General features: G+C 35.7%; 2 protein-coding genes across 2 annotated transcripts; both read left to right on the top strand.

Moving 5' to 3' along the window:
• Positions 1-346: 346 nt before the first annotated feature.
• LOC102209828 (clumping factor A-like) lies at positions 347-8141 on the top strand. The gene is made up of 5 exons (XM_005730368.1): positions 347-405; positions 3740-3845; positions 4596-4714; positions 6120-6827; positions 7986-8141. The coding sequence occupies exons 2-5, from the start codon at positions 3746-3748 to the stop codon at positions 8139-8141; spliced, it is 1083 nt and encodes a 360-aa protein (XP_005730425.1). The 5' UTR covers positions 347-405; positions 3740-3745.
• A 3725-nt stretch (positions 8142-11866) lies between these two features.
• Positions 11867-16270, top strand: LOC102209541 (E3 ubiquitin-protein ligase RNF213-like). The gene is made up of 7 exons (XM_005730367.1): positions 11867-12046; positions 12874-12929; positions 13054-13213; positions 13397-13531; positions 15617-15715; positions 15797-15919; positions 16073-16270. Exons 1-7 carry the CDS (start codon positions 11867-11869, stop codon positions 16268-16270), a joined length of 951 nt encoding a protein of 316 aa, XP_005730424.1.
• The last annotated feature ends 1014 nt before the right edge of the window (positions 16271-17284 follow it).

The raw sequence follows: 17284 nt of genomic DNA, 5'->3' as shown, positions 1-17284 counted from the left end.
GAACACACGGGGAGCACAGCTGAGGACAATCCCCCGCCCTCTCCTCCCGGTGCAGCAAGCAGCAGGCGCACCTCGCAAACGGAGGGCGCCCTTACTCCCAGGAAATGGGCGATAGAAAACCGATCGAAAACCGATCGGTGCCTGTACCATTCCCAATATGCGCTGGCATGATGTCGGGGCAGCATGAGCACAAGCAATGTTTTTAATATTTTTTTGTTGCCGATGCCCGTGATGCCGCCCCCCACCACCACGATATCTATTGATTGCATGATTTGAAAAACAGCCACACCTTTCACTGTAAATGAAAATGAAAGTAAATATGGGAACGACTAAGCTATATCCTGTAGCACCAGACTGTAGGTCAGACATGCAGTGCTGACAATGTGAGGAAGAAGAACAAACAAGGTAGGACATCTAACAACTATCCTTACTGATAATAATAATGCATTGGGACATGCCCGAGATTAAAGTTTTGTGTCTGTAATATTAAATATTATCAGACGTGTTTTATTCGTCTTTCATTACAATAGAAATTAGTCATCTGTAACAGCATTTGACCGAACTGTATACTTCCTACTGAACTTCAGCATATCCCTAATCACCCTGTCCTGTATTATAATTTAAAGATAAAAAGACAAACATTATGAATCTAAATAAGTCTTTTTAACTGTTAAATGCTACTACATAATGCAAGATGGCCTAAATTAATTTCATAAAATACATCAAATAAAACATTCTACAAGATTTTTTTTAATGCAGTTATAATTTTTTATAAAGCAATTGCTAATTTTTTTGCAAAGGGAAAAGTCTGGAACAAGTTTTGAGTATAGGAAAGATAGGTTAAAGTTATGAATCACCCCCTCCGTTACTGTAAATGAAAGTGAAAATAACTCTGTGACTCCAGTAAGCTATATCAAATCTGTTGTGGTGTGTTGATAACACACCACAATTCTTTTTTATTACTGAGGCTTTTACAATAGTACAGCAAAAGTACACCTTCAAGTATAACTTCAACAAATAATATGTAACACATTTCCAATGCTTTAACTAAAAACTGAACATTATAAGATTTGCAGATGTATGCACCTTTTTGTGTTTTGCTCTCTTTATTTTTCATCACCATTGTAAGTACACCACAGTGTTTGTTACTGTGTTTGAAGAACTTTTTGGATTCCGTTACTGTGGAGTATACATACATACCCTACATGTATGTACATGCAGTGTTTTAATTAAATAACATCAGTTTAGTATTTATCACTAAAGTCTTGCCACCATGGATTGTTCACAGGGAATGAGATTATAAAGGTAAAAAGATCTAGTCTTTTAAAATACTCAATACTGCCACCTAATGTCCACAACTGAGCATGTTTTTGTGACTTTCTAAAATGAGAGAATATCATTAAACAATATCTTAATCAGAGTGTAAGAGAAATAGAATATGGTTTGTTAAGGTTCAATGAAACATACTGTGTTAAAGGTTTAAACTGATATTTTAATGATACATATTAATATTAAGAACAAGGATGTATCAACATTCCTTTTTTGTAGCTTTGCTATTTTTATGGTAATAAACGAAACATATTTGAGTTTTGAACAAAAGACAAACAAAAAGAAAAACTTATTAGATTACACTTTTGATTCTGTGTGTGAATATCAGTTGCTTATTAGACATGATAGGAAAAACAGCCAAAGGAAACACCTCTTTTACTGTAAATGACAATAAGAGTAAATGACTGACCAAGTACAGTAGACGGGAGCTGGTTGTTACACTTTCTACTATAGCATGAATAGCTAATCATTGAAACATCTTTCAAAGACCAATCCTTGTCCACCCTCTTCCAGGAATCTCTCCCTCTTTTACAGCCTTTACAACAGTACAGAACATCACCACTTTAAACTACTTCAATGATAAACATAAAAGTAACATGTTTTCAAAGCTCTCATCAACAAATGAACATTATGGAGCTTTAATTTTCGTGTGCTAAGACTCCATATTGCCTGTATTTGTATAGCGCTTTACTAGTCCCTAAGGGCCCCAAAGTGCTTTACACATCCAGTCATCCGCCCATTCACACACACATTCACACACTAAACACTAACAGTATAAGAAAATAACAACCAGCCAACTGTTATTCACATGATAGTCTTTGGGCTATTGATCTTTTACATAAATATTGTTAGATATCCCAATTCTTTGGTCTTTGGGCTGAAGATCAAAGAATTGGTGTTTAATGCTCAATCAACAATCTTTTTATTCTATACAATACTTTGAACAGGAGGGTGTCCACCAGATCTCGAGTTGTCTGACAGTTACGCACACTCTTTGCCCCCCCTTCAAAGTCATAAAACCTAAATATCCACAGGCCTTAGCTTCCTGTGCAGCATGTTTTGTTCTTTCTAATAAAAAAAGGCTTTGATTCTCTGCAAACAGCATTTCTTATAAATCAGCAGTACAATGTATCATAAAACAGTGTAATATCCCATTCCTGTTTTTTCTCAGAATAAAAAAATTTATTTTATTACATGTACTTGGGGATTTTCACAGCTCAGCATCCAACATCAAAATCTACTGGGGCAGTTCCAGCAGCACACATTGACACACAGAAATCAACAACCTTTGTCTCTAAAAACTAGTTCCTGCTGGTCCTGTCACGGTCCTGGGTCATTTTGACCCAGCATTTTCAGTTCTTATATTCCTTTGTATTATGGTTTGTATTCTGATCCTTTTGTCATGCTTTGTTTATTAGTATTATTCTATGTTTCAGTTATTCTTTGTGAGGGATTAGTTCTTAAGTTGTGTCTCTCGTTTAGTGTAATGGAAAACAGGAGGGAGACACAGCTGGGAGGGTTTGGGCTAACGAGACACGGGGAGCAAAGCTAGACACACTGAGATGAGGCACAACCTTTCACAATAAAATGGGAAACAAGAAACAGACACAGACTTGACACTGAACTGAACTTACACTAAACGAGAGACACAACTTAAGAACTAATCCCTCACAAAGAATAACTGAAACATAGAATAATACTAATAAACAAAGCATGACAAAAGGATCAGAATAAAAAACCATAATACAAAGGAATATAAGAACTGAAAATGCTGGGTCAAAATGACCCAGGACCGTGACAGGTCCCTCTCTATCTCCTGCCTCCCTATCTCGTGTCCTTGCTGCCCACTCCTTCGCACACTATGTTCTCCTTGCTTTGGCTTACCCCTCCTTATCCCACTAACAGCAGCTCTGTCGTCTCTGCTTCTTACATAAACCTCTGACCTATTCTGCCAGTTCTATGTGTGTGCTCTATGCGTAAATGTTTAGCAGCTTGACCTATGACCTACTTAAATGAATAACGACTATAATGCTTAACTATCGTTAATACAACTAAATCACTAATACTGCAATAATCTATTCATACAATATACACACATCTTCTGTTATCACAATGACTATGTCAAAATATAGATATGCATTCTTTTCAATAATGCGTGCAGTGTAGCAGTATTTAAGGTCTGACATGAAAATCATGTCACTGTAAATTGTTTATGGACAAGAATGTTAACACAGATTAAATGTTTCAAATTCATCAATGCTGCCGCCTATTTAACTTATTACAACATACAGAAGATAAGATGATATAAATCAATTTGGTAAAACAGTTTTTGAAACAGCTTGAATTATACTAACGATGCTCAAGGGCATTACAATGTTTCTGTCATTTATAATATTATATTTTGTTTCAGACAATCATGTTTTGCACCGAATGTGGAACTCAAGTGGACAGTACATTTAAATTCTGCCCTGAATGTGGCAACAAGTTATTTCTTTTGTCTCAAAAAAAGGCTCAAGGTAAGTTTCCTGTCATAATAGTAAAACTTCATTTGCAACCATAAAACAGTACTGTAGGTGGATGTTTAACTAGAATGAAAATGACACAGTGTTCTGATAATCATCTGAAACACAAGTATAGAAGTATAGTCATTTCCATTGTTCTTCCCCCAAAGGGAGGGCGTATGTAATCAGTTTTGTTTGTTTGTCTGTTTGTTAACAGCATAGCATCCACAGTTTTCTTTATTTTAAATTTGGTGAAAACTTCATAATACCCACATTTTTTAATGAATTGTCTTCAAATTTCACAACAATATACTAGGCCATAAAGGACACGAGTACCTAGGTTTGCCAAGCATTTGATCTCAACTTCCATTGCCGTCAAAGCTGACTCTGAAAAAAAATGCAAGAAACCATATCAAGTAATACATCATACAATAGGGCATGGAGAGAGCTGTACAAGACACTTTTTATTTTTCAGTACAGCACCCTGTGACATCACAAAGATGCCATAAAGTTTCACAAAATACACCTTAAAATCTTTAAAAAGTTTTACAGCTTATACAAGCCAAAGATATCAGTCCAATTTGCTCCATTCAGTTAATCACTGGGTAAAGATAACAAAATATAGCATTTGAAAATGTAATGCTTTGTGGTCATAGGTCAAAGATCAGGGTCATATGAATAAGGAAAAAAACTGGATCATCTCCAATGCCATGTTTACTGTGATTAGATATATATAAAACTTACATAGAAATAATTGTTAAACAGATGGTGCCACATCAACACATATAATTTCAACCACGACTAAGGAGAAAACCCAAAAGGAGGATCAAGACCAGGCTCCAAAAGAAGATGAAGGTATAAAGGAAAATACCACCCAAATACAGGTAAAACAAAACAAAAAACAAAAAAAGACTTCCTTGTTTCCTTCCTTTACACCAAGATTATCCAGAGCAGTAAACACGCTATTAAAAATACAAGAAAATGCTTTTGCAGACCTTCCAAGTTTAACTTTGACCAGTGTTTGTACTTTTGAGCACAAGGACCCAGGTTTGCTCCTGTTTATGAGTTTTCTGAATTTTATAATTGTAATTAGTGGTGTTTCTTTTTCCCTCTGCCATGGTTATTTTATTGTACAAATATCTAATTTGGTTTAACTCTAATTATTGTACAGTTATTCAAGAGTTATGAGTTTGACTTTCGTTTGACTTTCTTTTGAGTTATGTACTTGCTAGGCATTTTTTGACTGGTTTTACTTTCACTCTGTACTATGGCTAGTCTCTTAGGATCCTTAGTCTTTAGTTTTTGCTACTTTCTGTTAGTGTTTAGAATTTACAGTTTTGTGTCTGTTATTCTTGCCTTCCCCTGTGTCCCCTGTATTGTGTTAAGTGTGTGTTTCTTGCCTGTGTGTTTAGTTCTATGTTACTTCCTGCAAGTTCTTGTCTCTCGTGTCCTGTTTTTGAGCTTTATTTGTGTATGCTGATTACATTCAGCTGTGTCTTATTACCCTTGTGTCATCTCTTCCTCCTGTTCTTTTTTAACTTTGTAAATTTTATGTTCTGGACTTTCATCACAACATGAAAAGCCACATTAAAGACCTGCTTTTTGTTAACCCTCTACTGCATGGCTTTTTCATTTTTGGGGAAAAAATATTTCTCCCTATTTTGGGGGAGCTTTAGGGTCCCTAACAATATATCAATCATAAAATTTGACACCCTGCCCCCCCCCAAACAGATATTGGTTTGTTGCTTCAAGGCAACACTGTGCGACAAGGGTAGTCAAACACCAAGTTATTCTATAATAAGTTTTATTAGTACAACGAGGATGAACAAATAAATAAACAACAAATAAACAATGTAAACATTTCACAGAACAATAAAACACCAAAATACATCCAACATTTGATCATAACCCCATGCACGCGCGCACTTTTGGGGACATTACATTAACTTAAATTCATTTCCTAGAGACTTATCCTGACCCTACCCATCACAAGTCCCTGCCTAAACCTTACCCTAACCCTGACTCAAGCCTTCACCCTAAAATTGTGCCTGGTAGCATTATTTGAAAAAAAAAGTTGGGTTTTTTTTGAAGGGCCAGTGTGAGGCATGAAAATGTGGTTTGTTCCCTCAGGGCAACGCTATGCAGTAGAGGGTTTGTTATGCTGCTTGCATTAGTTTCCCATCTCTCTACCCTTTTATAGCACAGTAATACAAAAAGTGTTAATTTCTGCTTCTAGAAATTATCAGTTTGAAATGGTATTTCCTGAACTAACTGTGTAGTTTTTTTCAGGGACAGTTGGCTACTGATGATTCTGAGCTGGACAGCAAAGGTGCTGCATCATCAGATAGCAGTACAGACCCAGCCACAGTGAAAAATGAAAGTGCATCTTCATCTCTTCACCAGACACAGTTTGACAGTGAACTAGCAGTTTGTGAGGAGAAACAGAAGCAAAATGCTGTGGCTGCTGAAATTAACTCTGACTCATGCACTGAGGCAACACCTGAAACAAACCTGTCTGTTCCCACAACAACACCCTCCCCTACATCTGCCCACAGCAAAATAGCAGCACATCAAACAAGGGATTCATCAGATATAAACAAAGATGACACCCCGGATCCATATCAAACTCCTGCTGACAAGCTAAGTGATGTTCATCCTGGACCTTTGTCTAACTCCAAAGATTTCCCAACAACCAAAGAAGCTGAGTCTACTGTCCCTGAATCATCTGAGGACATATTAAAAGAAGCCAAAGCAGCAACGCAGCCTGCCCCACACCAAGATGCAAACAAAACAACATCTCAAAATCTCTCTCGGAAGACTGCTGATAAGAAAAACTCCATGAACGCAGATCAAAATACAGTCACAAAACAGGCTGACAGGAAAAAAGAACAAGTAGAAGGAGTTGAGACGTGTTATTCAGATGATCAAAATACCACAAAGTCAGAGAAGTCTTCAAGACCCAGCCCAGTAACAAGGGACACCAGCAAAGATACTGAGGTATTATGAGGTCAAACACAGAGTTTTAACCTCAAACTGAGGTTTATACCGAAATACAAAATCATAGTATGAGGAGAAAATATTCAATCTTATAACAACAAGAAACATATATTAAGGAATATATTTATCCAGCAATAGTTAAACAGGAAACCATAGATTGTTCTTTCTGGAAGTAAAACATTGTTTTGTCTGCTTGTTTTACACTAAACTTCAACTGCAGTAAAAAACAAAGTTTCAAAGATAGAAGAACCGGTTTATCCAGACCTTTAAGTTCATCTTCCATAATGTCCTGTTTATCTTGTTCAGACAGTGTACTAACTTACTGGTTCCCCTTAGTTATGAGTTTGCAAAGACAAACATCATGTTTGAACTAAAAAGTGGCACAACTCTGTGTGTATTAGAGATAACATGTTATTAGGATTAATTACAAAAACAGTGTAGGCTCTGCTTCCAGAGAAACCCTATCTCAATAAATACTTAAAAATTTTAATAGGTATTTGGTGAACTAACTCTGTAGCTATTCTTTAGGTACAATTGGCTGCTGCTGAATCACAGCCAGACAGAGAGCATTCTACAACACCAGACAACATTGCAACCCAAGTTGTAGCAGAAAATGGAAGCAGATCCACATCCCTTCTGCAGACACAGCTGGAAAGTAAATTAGCTACTCTCCCTCAAGGTATAGAGTCTTGTAATAAGAAAGAGGGACATCTTGCTGTGACTGTTGAAAGTGACTCTGAATTACGCAGTAAGGCAACACCTGAAACAAACCTATCTGTTTCCACAACGGCGGTAACAAAGGACACCACCAAAAGCACCGAGGTATTATGAAGACAAATACAGAGTTTTAACTGACAAACTGAGTTTAATACAAAACCACAAAATTAAAACATGAGGGAAAAGATTTTTAAAATGTAACATTTCTGAAATGTTTTTTTCCGATCTGAAACCAATTTACTAACATTAATTAATATCCATTTTCATAAGTAGAAGGTGAAAATTGACATATTGTCGCTCTACATTAAACATATTTTTCTGACTACCAATCAGACTCTTGTAGGACTTAAGTTTTATTTTCTTCTACTCATACAGTATATAAAATAAGAAATAAAACTGGTTTGTTTGTTTTTTTTACATTTTTTTTTTTACATTTATAAGGCTACTTCCACTAACTCAAATAAGGACACAGGTGCACATCTGGCAAAAGAACAGCAACGAGGCAAGAGAGATGTAGTTGGCTCTAGGCCACCAACTTCACCCTGCCCTCCCCATCATAGTGATGTCCAAGTGGGCCATCAGAGACCACAAAAGTAAGTAACAGGATGTAGAATATACATATTTGAGTTCATATTTTTAACCATCAAATTATTTATTTGCCTTTTTCCTGTTATTCCAGTTCATCAGTCAGTGAAGGAATATCTGTGTATTTTCACGTTGTCGTTTCTAAAGAATTTCACTGGGATCCAGAGAAAGACGTTGTTGTGTTAAAATCTGCTGCACTGTTAGGAAGCTGGGATGGTTCGATCGCAATGTTCCCCAGGTATAACTTATTGTTGTTATTTGTTTGTTCAAAAACAATGTTTTTTTTTTTAAATTCTCCACGGAAAATCAGTGAGACTGAATTTAGATGTGATTAAATATTCCTATTTTTGCCAGTATAGAAATTATATTAGTTTCTATCGAATTATTAGATTGTCTGTCATCTGTATGTCCCATCTCTAACAATAACTTTCTGGTTATTAGGTCTCTTGGAGATAAGAGATATCTTGTTGAAGGACATATTAAAATTCCCAAGGAAAGACTTCATGAGCGTATACCCTACAAATATGCAGTTCACAAGCACAGTAAAAAGGAGTTAATTTATGAGGCCATCTACCAGGAAGAGAAAAATGACTACATCAACAGATGCCTGTCGATCAAACAAGGGCTTTTAACAAGAGAAGGTATTCTAAATTCATATTATTGATATAGATTTTGCAAATATTAGATTTAATTACTGTATTTAATAAATGCTAAAAAAACAAAACAAAACTGAGAAAAACAATGGTTCAATAGTGGGCTTTAATGTATGCCCAATTTTTAGACCTATACTAAGAAAGCAGTCTGCTTTGATGATGTCACATCCACAAGAGAGCAAACCCTTTTTCACCTCCATCAACTGCTAATCTCCAAGTAAGGAAGGAGGCAACCTTTGGTCTACTTGGTCAAACAGCAGACATTTTCACTAGAGAGATGTTTATACTATTTTTACTGTCTGTGAGAGTATGGTTTTATTGTAACGAACCCTCTGCAGTCAGTTGTTGACACTAGAACCACAATTTGCACATATTCTCTCCTCAGTAAAGTCTTCCTTGATAGTTTGCTAACTATATGTAAGATATTCATTAGATTGAGAATTTGGTGAATTTTAGCACTGAAAGCGCTTTATCTACATGCCTCATTCACCCATTGACACCCATTCATACAGGCACAGTTTTTCTAAATTTAAATGCTTTCTCTCTAACATTCACACATATTTACACTCTGATGAACACTTCAGGGAGCAACTTGGGGTTCAGTGTCTTGCCCAAGGATATTTAGGCATGCACACTGAAGGTGGGAGAAGCCAGGGACTGAACCACCAATTTTAGTAGATGACCTGCTTTATTTGTTTTGCTACCACCTACACAAGAATCACCTACACTTGTGAAGCTCGCACACAAGAATTTCACTCACATGTACTGTACCAATGTACCTGCACATGTGATGTGACAATAAAAGTGATTTGATTTTGATTTGAAAGAGTATCAAGAGAGTTTACGGATGACAAGCAAAAAAGAGCTGTCAGGTGCTCAAAATAAACCTTAGACTCAAACGTTAGAACAGGCATTTCCCCGCAGCATGCCATGTAATAAATATTGACAAAGAAAATGACGGCCCATACAACTTATATCTAAAACTATATAGTTTCATGCATGGGTCAAAATACTCAACTCCAGGTACACGAAGCCCCGCTGAAAACACTTCACACAAATCGAGTTGCGAAGATTCACAGAATAAGATAAAATGTACTATTTTGTGATATATATCGTTATTCGGGACAATAGATGTCTTATATTGGGATATGAGACTTTGGTCATATCGCACAGCCCTTCAGGCAGGAAGAGGACTCAAACGTAGGACTCATGAACAAAAAGGGGTAAACTAAAAGAGGCAGCTTTATTATGCTGTGACAAAACTCAAATACCAGAAATAAGAAAACATAGCCCTAAAACTAAAAACTAAGACCAAAACAAACTAGAAACCTGGGAACTAGAAGCTAGGACCTAGAAAATACAAAGGAACACACAGCACATGGAACAACATAACAACAGGCAGAGGAAACACTGAGACAACGAGACAGGACCGACTGAGACAAAGGGATGGTCTGGACAGAGGGGATGCACGAACATAGAGACAAGAAAGACTAAACATAAAACGCGGAATAAAGGGGAGGCACAATAAAAGAAACCTAGGGAGTAGAAACTATAGAAACTATATAAAGTTCTGTGGTTATTAAAATTCAATATGCACAAGCCTAAATGTTCTAATCTTATATTCCCCCAAAAGTGTAGAGGATCAAGCTTTAAAGCAAGATGTTCAGTACATAATAAATCACTGAACCCCAATCATCAATAAATGCACCCGGTATTGGCCAAAACAATAGTATGAATGGACCAACTGAATAATAAATGTAACCATTACCAAACTTGATGTATTTTGTGCTTCAAAGGTGAATGGCATCAATATGATGATATGATCCATCCCAAATTAAGCACTGCCTGGTACTGGAATACTGCAAATAAAACTGTGATGGAAGGGAGAGATCAAGCTGGCTGGGAGATGTTAAAAATAATCTTTGATCTTCTCACAACCTGGAATGAACAAAATGTAGAAAACTTCTTTCTCCTGCTGCAACAGTTCATTCATACATACTCCTGTCCTCTACTTCATGATGGTATGGAAAAACGGTGGAGATTACCATATGGTTCAGAACAGGTAAGTAACAAGTGTTTTATGTTTCAACATATTACATCTATAATCCAACAGTATAAGATAAAGTACTGAATGTTTCCAATGTTCCAATGTTTTCTGATATTCACCCTTTGCCTTTTCCAGATTAAAAACCTTCTAAAAAAGTTTCTAGAGGAAATTATTGGTCTTAGGGCCAGAAAGAAAAGTGAAACAGTACAATACTTGCTACCAAATCTCCATGCAGGGATTATTGGTTTGCTGGTCTACAACATGCATCTGAAGGACAGAATGAGAGATAAACTTTCCATTCTATGCAGTCTTCTTTGCCTGCCTGAATTGGCGCAGGGCCAGTTTGCCACTTTCTGGGAAAACTTTGCAAATCCTTTGACAGATAAAAAAAGGTAATTAGTATGTGGTTTATTTTTAAGCATAAACATTGTGACAATGATTGTGTTTTTACAAAGATAATATGGGAGACAAGAACAACCCAGTTTTAAGTTAAAATTTACTAAAACATTATAAATTGTGTTTGTTTACATACAATAGTTACAACACTGCAATTTATCATCACTTTGGAATCCAGTCACCTATAATCTGATCAACCTGATTTGACTTTGGTGCAACAAACAATCTGGGTTTTCCAGTGTAGTGCTCCTGTTAAAATATCTGGAAAAATGAATGTCTCCTGTCCTGTGTTATGTGAATTTTTTGCTGGTCTTGTATGTTTACTTATCTCTCGACTTATACAGAGTTGCAGATGCGCTGGAGAACCTTTGCCACACTGCTATAAACCACCATAATGAGAAGTGGATCTTGGTCATCCCTCTGATTCATCTACTGAGAGGAGAAAGCAAACCATTTGAGCCAGTTACCCCAGTCTTGAATCCACAATCTGAATCTTGGAGAGGCTTGAGGGGAATCAAAGGACCCAGCTACGCACAGTAAGTGCTTATCCCCCATAAAGACATTAAAATGTAATTAAATTTGTCTGGTCCCATTTATCTGCCCTGACCCTAACCCCTTTAACTAGAAATCAGATTGAGATCATGAAAGAACATGCATACCTGGCAGCCATTGATCGTCTTCTTGTGCACTCTTGGATGTGTCTCATACGGGTGGATGACCTAATGAGCTTAATGTCCAGTCCAGTGAGAGTTGAACTACTAGACATTCTTCATTATTTGCAGTTCAGCATCAGATCGGCCATAACTCAACCCATGTACAAGGTATTTATTCTTAAAACAGTTATTTTGTTTTAATAAAAACAGAGTTTTAAATAGCAAAGTGAAAATTAAAATTAATATTAATAACAAGTTTTACTTATATTTAATATTATATAACTAAGTAATGCTTAGGTATATAAAATTAAGTTGTCAAATAAATATGTAACTTCCCTCAGTTCTATAGAAATAAATTATTAATTAATAATACTGTTTAATTAATTATTATTAACTAATTATTTTTAAACTAATTCCTTTTATAATTAGTTAATATTATTAATTATTATTTTGCTTGTCGCTGTTTTTAATAAGAAAAACCTTCTTTCTCATTTTTGTGAGGGGGTTTATGTCTGCTATGTGACAAGAGACTGAGTGTTGTGTTCAAAACTGCCCCAAGCCAGATAAGATATATAAATAAAATAAATAATTAAAAATAAAATTAAACAAAATAATAGTAACCACAAGTAGCAACCCCAAAAGTTTAAAAATAAAAGTCAACACTGACTTTTGATTTAATACAGGGTTATAATCCTCCTCTGCCAAGGAATGTTTTATTATGCAGTTTCGTTCTGGTCAGTTTTGTTTATAGCACTCAACTGATCTGATATGTAAAGGCCTGTGATTGGCTAAAGTCCCTTGTCACATGATATATTAGCCTAAGCCTAAAAACAAATTTCAGAATAGGAGCAGGAGCTGAAGTCTCTCCTTGACCACACTGATTTATAAAATGCTGAAAGGCTACTCTATTTTATGTCCAGTGACATGTGTGTTGTTGCCTTCAACAGCTATGTTTCTTCATATTCAATAAATATCTACTATGATTCTGATTACAGGTTCTGATAAATTTGATATCCCATGTCATCAAAAGAGAAAGTCACCAAAATAACAGGTACAATAAAAAGCCTCTGTTTTTCATTATAGCCAAGTATCTGTGAAGAAGGATCAATATTGATTTTTAGTGTCAGTGCTGATGGCAGTCTTTCCTCAAACAATAATGTAATGTTTTCTTCTAGTTTCGATGACAAAAATGGAGAGTGTTGCCTGAAAACTGCAGTAATGCTTCTTGGCTCTGTCTGCAATTTCACAAAAGATCCAAATTACTCTGACCTTCCTCTCCACTTCCTTGAACTAGTCTGTCTGATAGCCAAGGTCTACGGCCACAATGATTCCCAGGTCAGAGCTGCTTGTTAGTCGGTTGGACTACCATATGAGCAAAATGTCTATATGTTTCTTTTTGCTAAACCTCAAAATTAAAAAAAAAAACCCATAAATTTTAATGCTTAAATGTAATTTTTGATTTCACATTGACAGTGTTTAGTTTATTTTATTTCATAAAGAAATTTACAACTGTTACAGACAAGACAGCAAATTCAGGAAGAGTCATTTTGGGAGACATTAGAAACAATGAGGAAGTGGCGAAGAAATACCTTCAGTAATAAACTGCTCAATGAATGGAATCATTTGCACTTTTCTGTACCCCATGAAATAAAGGTAAGTAGAAATTAAGTAAGCTCTTGTTCTCTGTTATGGTGTCATATAAATAATTCACTTTGATCATCAGCACAGTAGCCACTTAGATATAGCTCATCTTACAAAACAAAAAAAGAGGACATCAATGTACACTAACAGTCAAAGGTTTGGACACACCTTCTCATTTAATGGTTTGTCTTAATTTTTACTACTTTCTACAATGTAGATACAAACTGAAGACATCAAATATATGAAGCAAGATATATGGAATTATGTAACAAAGAAAGAAAAAGATAAATAAATCTAAATATGTTTTATATTTTAGATTCCTCTGAGTAGCCACCGTTTGCTTTGTTGACAGCACTGCAAACCCTCTGCCTTCTCTCAGTGAGCTTCATGATGTAGTCCTGAAATGTTTTCACTTCAAAGGTGTGCCAAGTCAGGGTTCATTTGTGGAATTTCTTGCCTTCTTAATGGGGTTGGGACCATCAGTTGTGTTGTGCAGAAGTCAGGTTGGTACACAGCTGACAGCCCTATTTGACAACTGTTAGAATTCATATTATGGCAAGAACCAACCAGCTAAGTGAGAGACAGGACAGGACATTGACCCCAAACACACCTCTAGGCCGTGTAAGGGCTATTTGAGCAAGAAGGAGAGTGATGGAGTGCTGCACCATGGTCTGGCCTCCACAGTCACCTGACCTAAACCCAGTGGAGATGATTTGGGATAAGATGGTCCACAGAGTGAAGGCAAAACAAGTGCTCAGGAACTCTGGGAATTCCTTCAAGACTGTCGGAAAACCATTTCAGTTGACGACCTCATGAAGCTCAGAGAGAGAATGCTAAGAGTGTGCAAAGCAGTAATCAAAGCAAAGGATGGCTATTTTGAAAAACCTAAAATATTAAACATATTTTGAGTTATTTCACAATTTTTTGTTTACTACATAATTCCACATGTGTTCATTCATAGTCTTGTTGCCTTCAGTAAGAATCTACAATGTAAATAGTCATGAAAATCAAGAAAAAACATAAAAGGAGAAGGTCTTGATTCATGCTCAATCATCCAGGTAAGCAAATCCCCAAAAGTTAATTTTATTCATCTGGACGTTTTCAGTGGGAGAAATGTTTCGTCACTCATCCAAGTGACTTCTTCAGTCTCAGCTGACTGCAGGTTTCCCCAATCTTATAAACAGAACATTTGCATAATGACTGAAACCTGCACCACTGAAAGAAAAATGGGATGGGAGGTCAGTTGCTTGATCATTAATATGTAAATTCTCTGGATATTAATGATGAGTGACGAAACATTTCTCCCACTGAAAACACTACGTCCAGATGAACAGAATGAACTTTTGGGGATTAAAGGAGAAGATGTGTTGAAAAATATGACCGGTAGTTTATATATACCTTGTGGCCTCATCTTTGCCCATCTCAAAACATCTTCATAGTTGGGGACCAAAGCAAGTGAACAATAGTCTCATTTTGCTTTTAATTGCTTTTGTTTTGCTTCATTTTTGTTTTTAATTAAATGTGTACCACATTTATTTTCTGTGAAGTAAAGCGCATTAATACAATATTTTTTTTCTACAAGAATAGCATGTGTGATAGGTGCATTAAAGTACGGATCAAGTGTGGACTTGATCCTTATTTAGGCTTACAGTCTGCTCTAAGCCATTGTTTTACACATATAAAAAGAGCCTGACATATCTACAACTATGAATTCGTTTTTGAAAAAAGAGAACTAAAATCAAACGAATTTCATGAAAAATTTTTTTACCTCGCCTCTCCTTTTTCAGAATCATTTCAAGTCATTTATCATTTTAAATATAGCAACAAACAAACAATAAACAAACAGTAAATACAGTAAAAAAAAAAAACAGTAAATACTAGGACCACTTGTTACTGTCAAGCATCTAAGTCTAATGCCACTGCAATTGGTGGTGGTATCAGACAATCTTCTGTGAAATTTGAGCAGTTTAAGTCTTTTGTTTCCTGGACTTTAATTTCAGAGTTTCACATTTTCATACTTTTTTTTATCAAGTACAAGTTAACATGCCTATTAGTGGACACTGCAATAATCTATTAAAATGCACATCTTTTTTGTAGGTATGGAGCAATATCCTGACAGTATCTTTTAGTCATGAGGAACACACTAAAAACTGGAGAAGTACATTCATGAAGGATTTTGAAGGCAAACTGAAAAAAGTAAGAATGAATTTTTATTTGAGTTATCATCATTGCATGTGCACCTGAAAAACATATTGATGATACGTGCTTGTGTGCTAGGAAAATTATGTAAATCAAATTGGAATATACTGTACCACAATGGAAAAGGCCAGCAATACATGTCCATCATTATGCAGCACAATGGAGAAATGTGCACTGGAGGCAGTTGCACGTATTTGCCAGGTATGATTTCAAAAACTTGTGAAAAATGCTTATTAATTTCACATGATATTATTGTACATTCAATGGAAATTGAGAGGGGGGGGGTTAATAGAAAAAGTTATAAATTCATATTAACACACACACACATTAACCTATTCCCTTTTTTCTGCTTAGGATAAATCTGGTGAAGGGGTGTTGAAGCTTTTGAAAATACATAATATCACAAAGTTTCTGAAGCTCATGTCTGTTGTTGTGGTGGAGTCATGGCCCAAAGTCAATGGAGAGTACATTCAAGGCGAAGACTCAATATTTGAGTATCTTATGAACTGGCCCATGGCCAAAACTATCTTCCAGTTGGCAGGTAAACTTTAAAATTGAAAAAAAATGTACTACTACTCTTTATTAATGTCTAGATTATTGTTACTCTCTAGCATAATATTAATTGCACATTTCTGTGTAGTGCCCATTTCATGTTTATATTATATTTTACATAAATATGTGAACGTAAATGCCAGGCTGTGGGTTTGTAAGGCTGGATGTGTTATTTGTGTAGTATATCTATTTAACAAATTTTAGAAAATAAATGTAGAAAGCCATAAACAGACTTTCATTTTATTTTATCTAAAAAGTCAGTAAAATGTGTTTGGGTTTTTGTACTCGTTTTCCAGGTGCTAGAGAGGGATTGGTTGAATCATTTTCAGATGAAGCACAAACCATGATAGCTTTGGGGGCTTCAGCATTCAAATCTGTATCAGAAAAGTTCCTCAACGGAGACATTCAGTTTAAAGCTCTACTTCACATTTTCCAGAGAAAACGTGAATTTCTTGATTTGCTGAAGACAGGTGAATACGAATATCTATCTACTTCTGCCAGTTCTGCTTAGCATTCCTCTTTCTTTTCTTCACTCTTTTGTCTACTTCCCATTACTTCAGATTGTTTCTGTGCACTACTCTTTTCCTCTGAAGGGTTTTTGTTGTTTTGTGTTTGATTTGTTTCATTATTATTAATATTATTATTATTTCACCTTCTACAACACATCCCAAAGTATGAAATGAAAGTTATCTAGACATTTGAATTTAGTAACACAATTTGCAATTTTAAAAATGACGTTACATGAATAAACTCTCTACAGTTACATTGCAGTTTCACATAAAATGTAAAGCGTGTTATTGCTCCCAGTACCACGAACAAATTAATAACAGTCAATGTTCTTTAAAATCAGCAGAAGTTTGAATGGTCTATTTGATAAAATCTAGGTAAACAAAGATATTTGCATATTTACTGAATAAATGGTTTCTAATCTGTTTAATTCACAACCCAGGAATACAAAGAGGTGTGTGTGTGTGTGTGTGTGTGTGTGTGTGTGTGTGTGTGTGTGTGTGTGTG

The sequence above is a fragment of the Pundamilia nyererei genome, unplaced genomic scaffold (assembly GCF_000239375.1).
Source record: "Pundamilia nyererei isolate P.nyererei 1_Seehausen unplaced genomic scaffold, PunNye1.0 scaffold00036, whole genome shotgun sequence".
NCBI lineage: Eukaryota > Metazoa > Chordata > Actinopteri > Cichliformes > Cichlidae > Pundamilia > Pundamilia nyererei.
Note: the sequence above shows the minus strand (reverse complement) of the source record. Positions and strands in the feature narration are given on the sequence as shown.

Bases quoted from the DNA above. Each gene is read 5' to 3' on its own strand.
- LOC102209828 (XM_005730368.1), top strand. From the start codon at position 3,746: ATGTTTTGCACCGAATGTGGAACTCAAGTGGACAGTACATTTAAATTC. The intron at 3,846-4,595 runs GTAAGTTTCCTG...ATTGTTAAACAG, and splicing joins GTCTCAAAAAAAGGCTCAAG to ATGGTGCCACATCAACACAT. The intron at 6,828-7,985 runs GTATTATGAGGT...TACATTTATAAG, and splicing joins ACACCAGCAAAGATACTGAG to GCTACTTCCACTAACTCAAA.
- LOC102209541 (XM_005730367.1), top strand. From the start codon at position 11,867: ATGAAAGAACATGCATACCTGGCAGCCATTGATCGTCTTCTTGTGCAC. The intron at 13,214-13,396 runs GTCAGAGCTGCT...CAACTGTTACAG, and splicing joins ACGGCCACAATGATTCCCAG to ACAAGACAGCAAATTCAGGA. The intron at 13,532-15,616 runs GTAAGTAGAAAT...TCTTTTTTGTAG, and splicing joins CTGTACCCCATGAAATAAAG to GTATGGAGCAATATCCTGAC.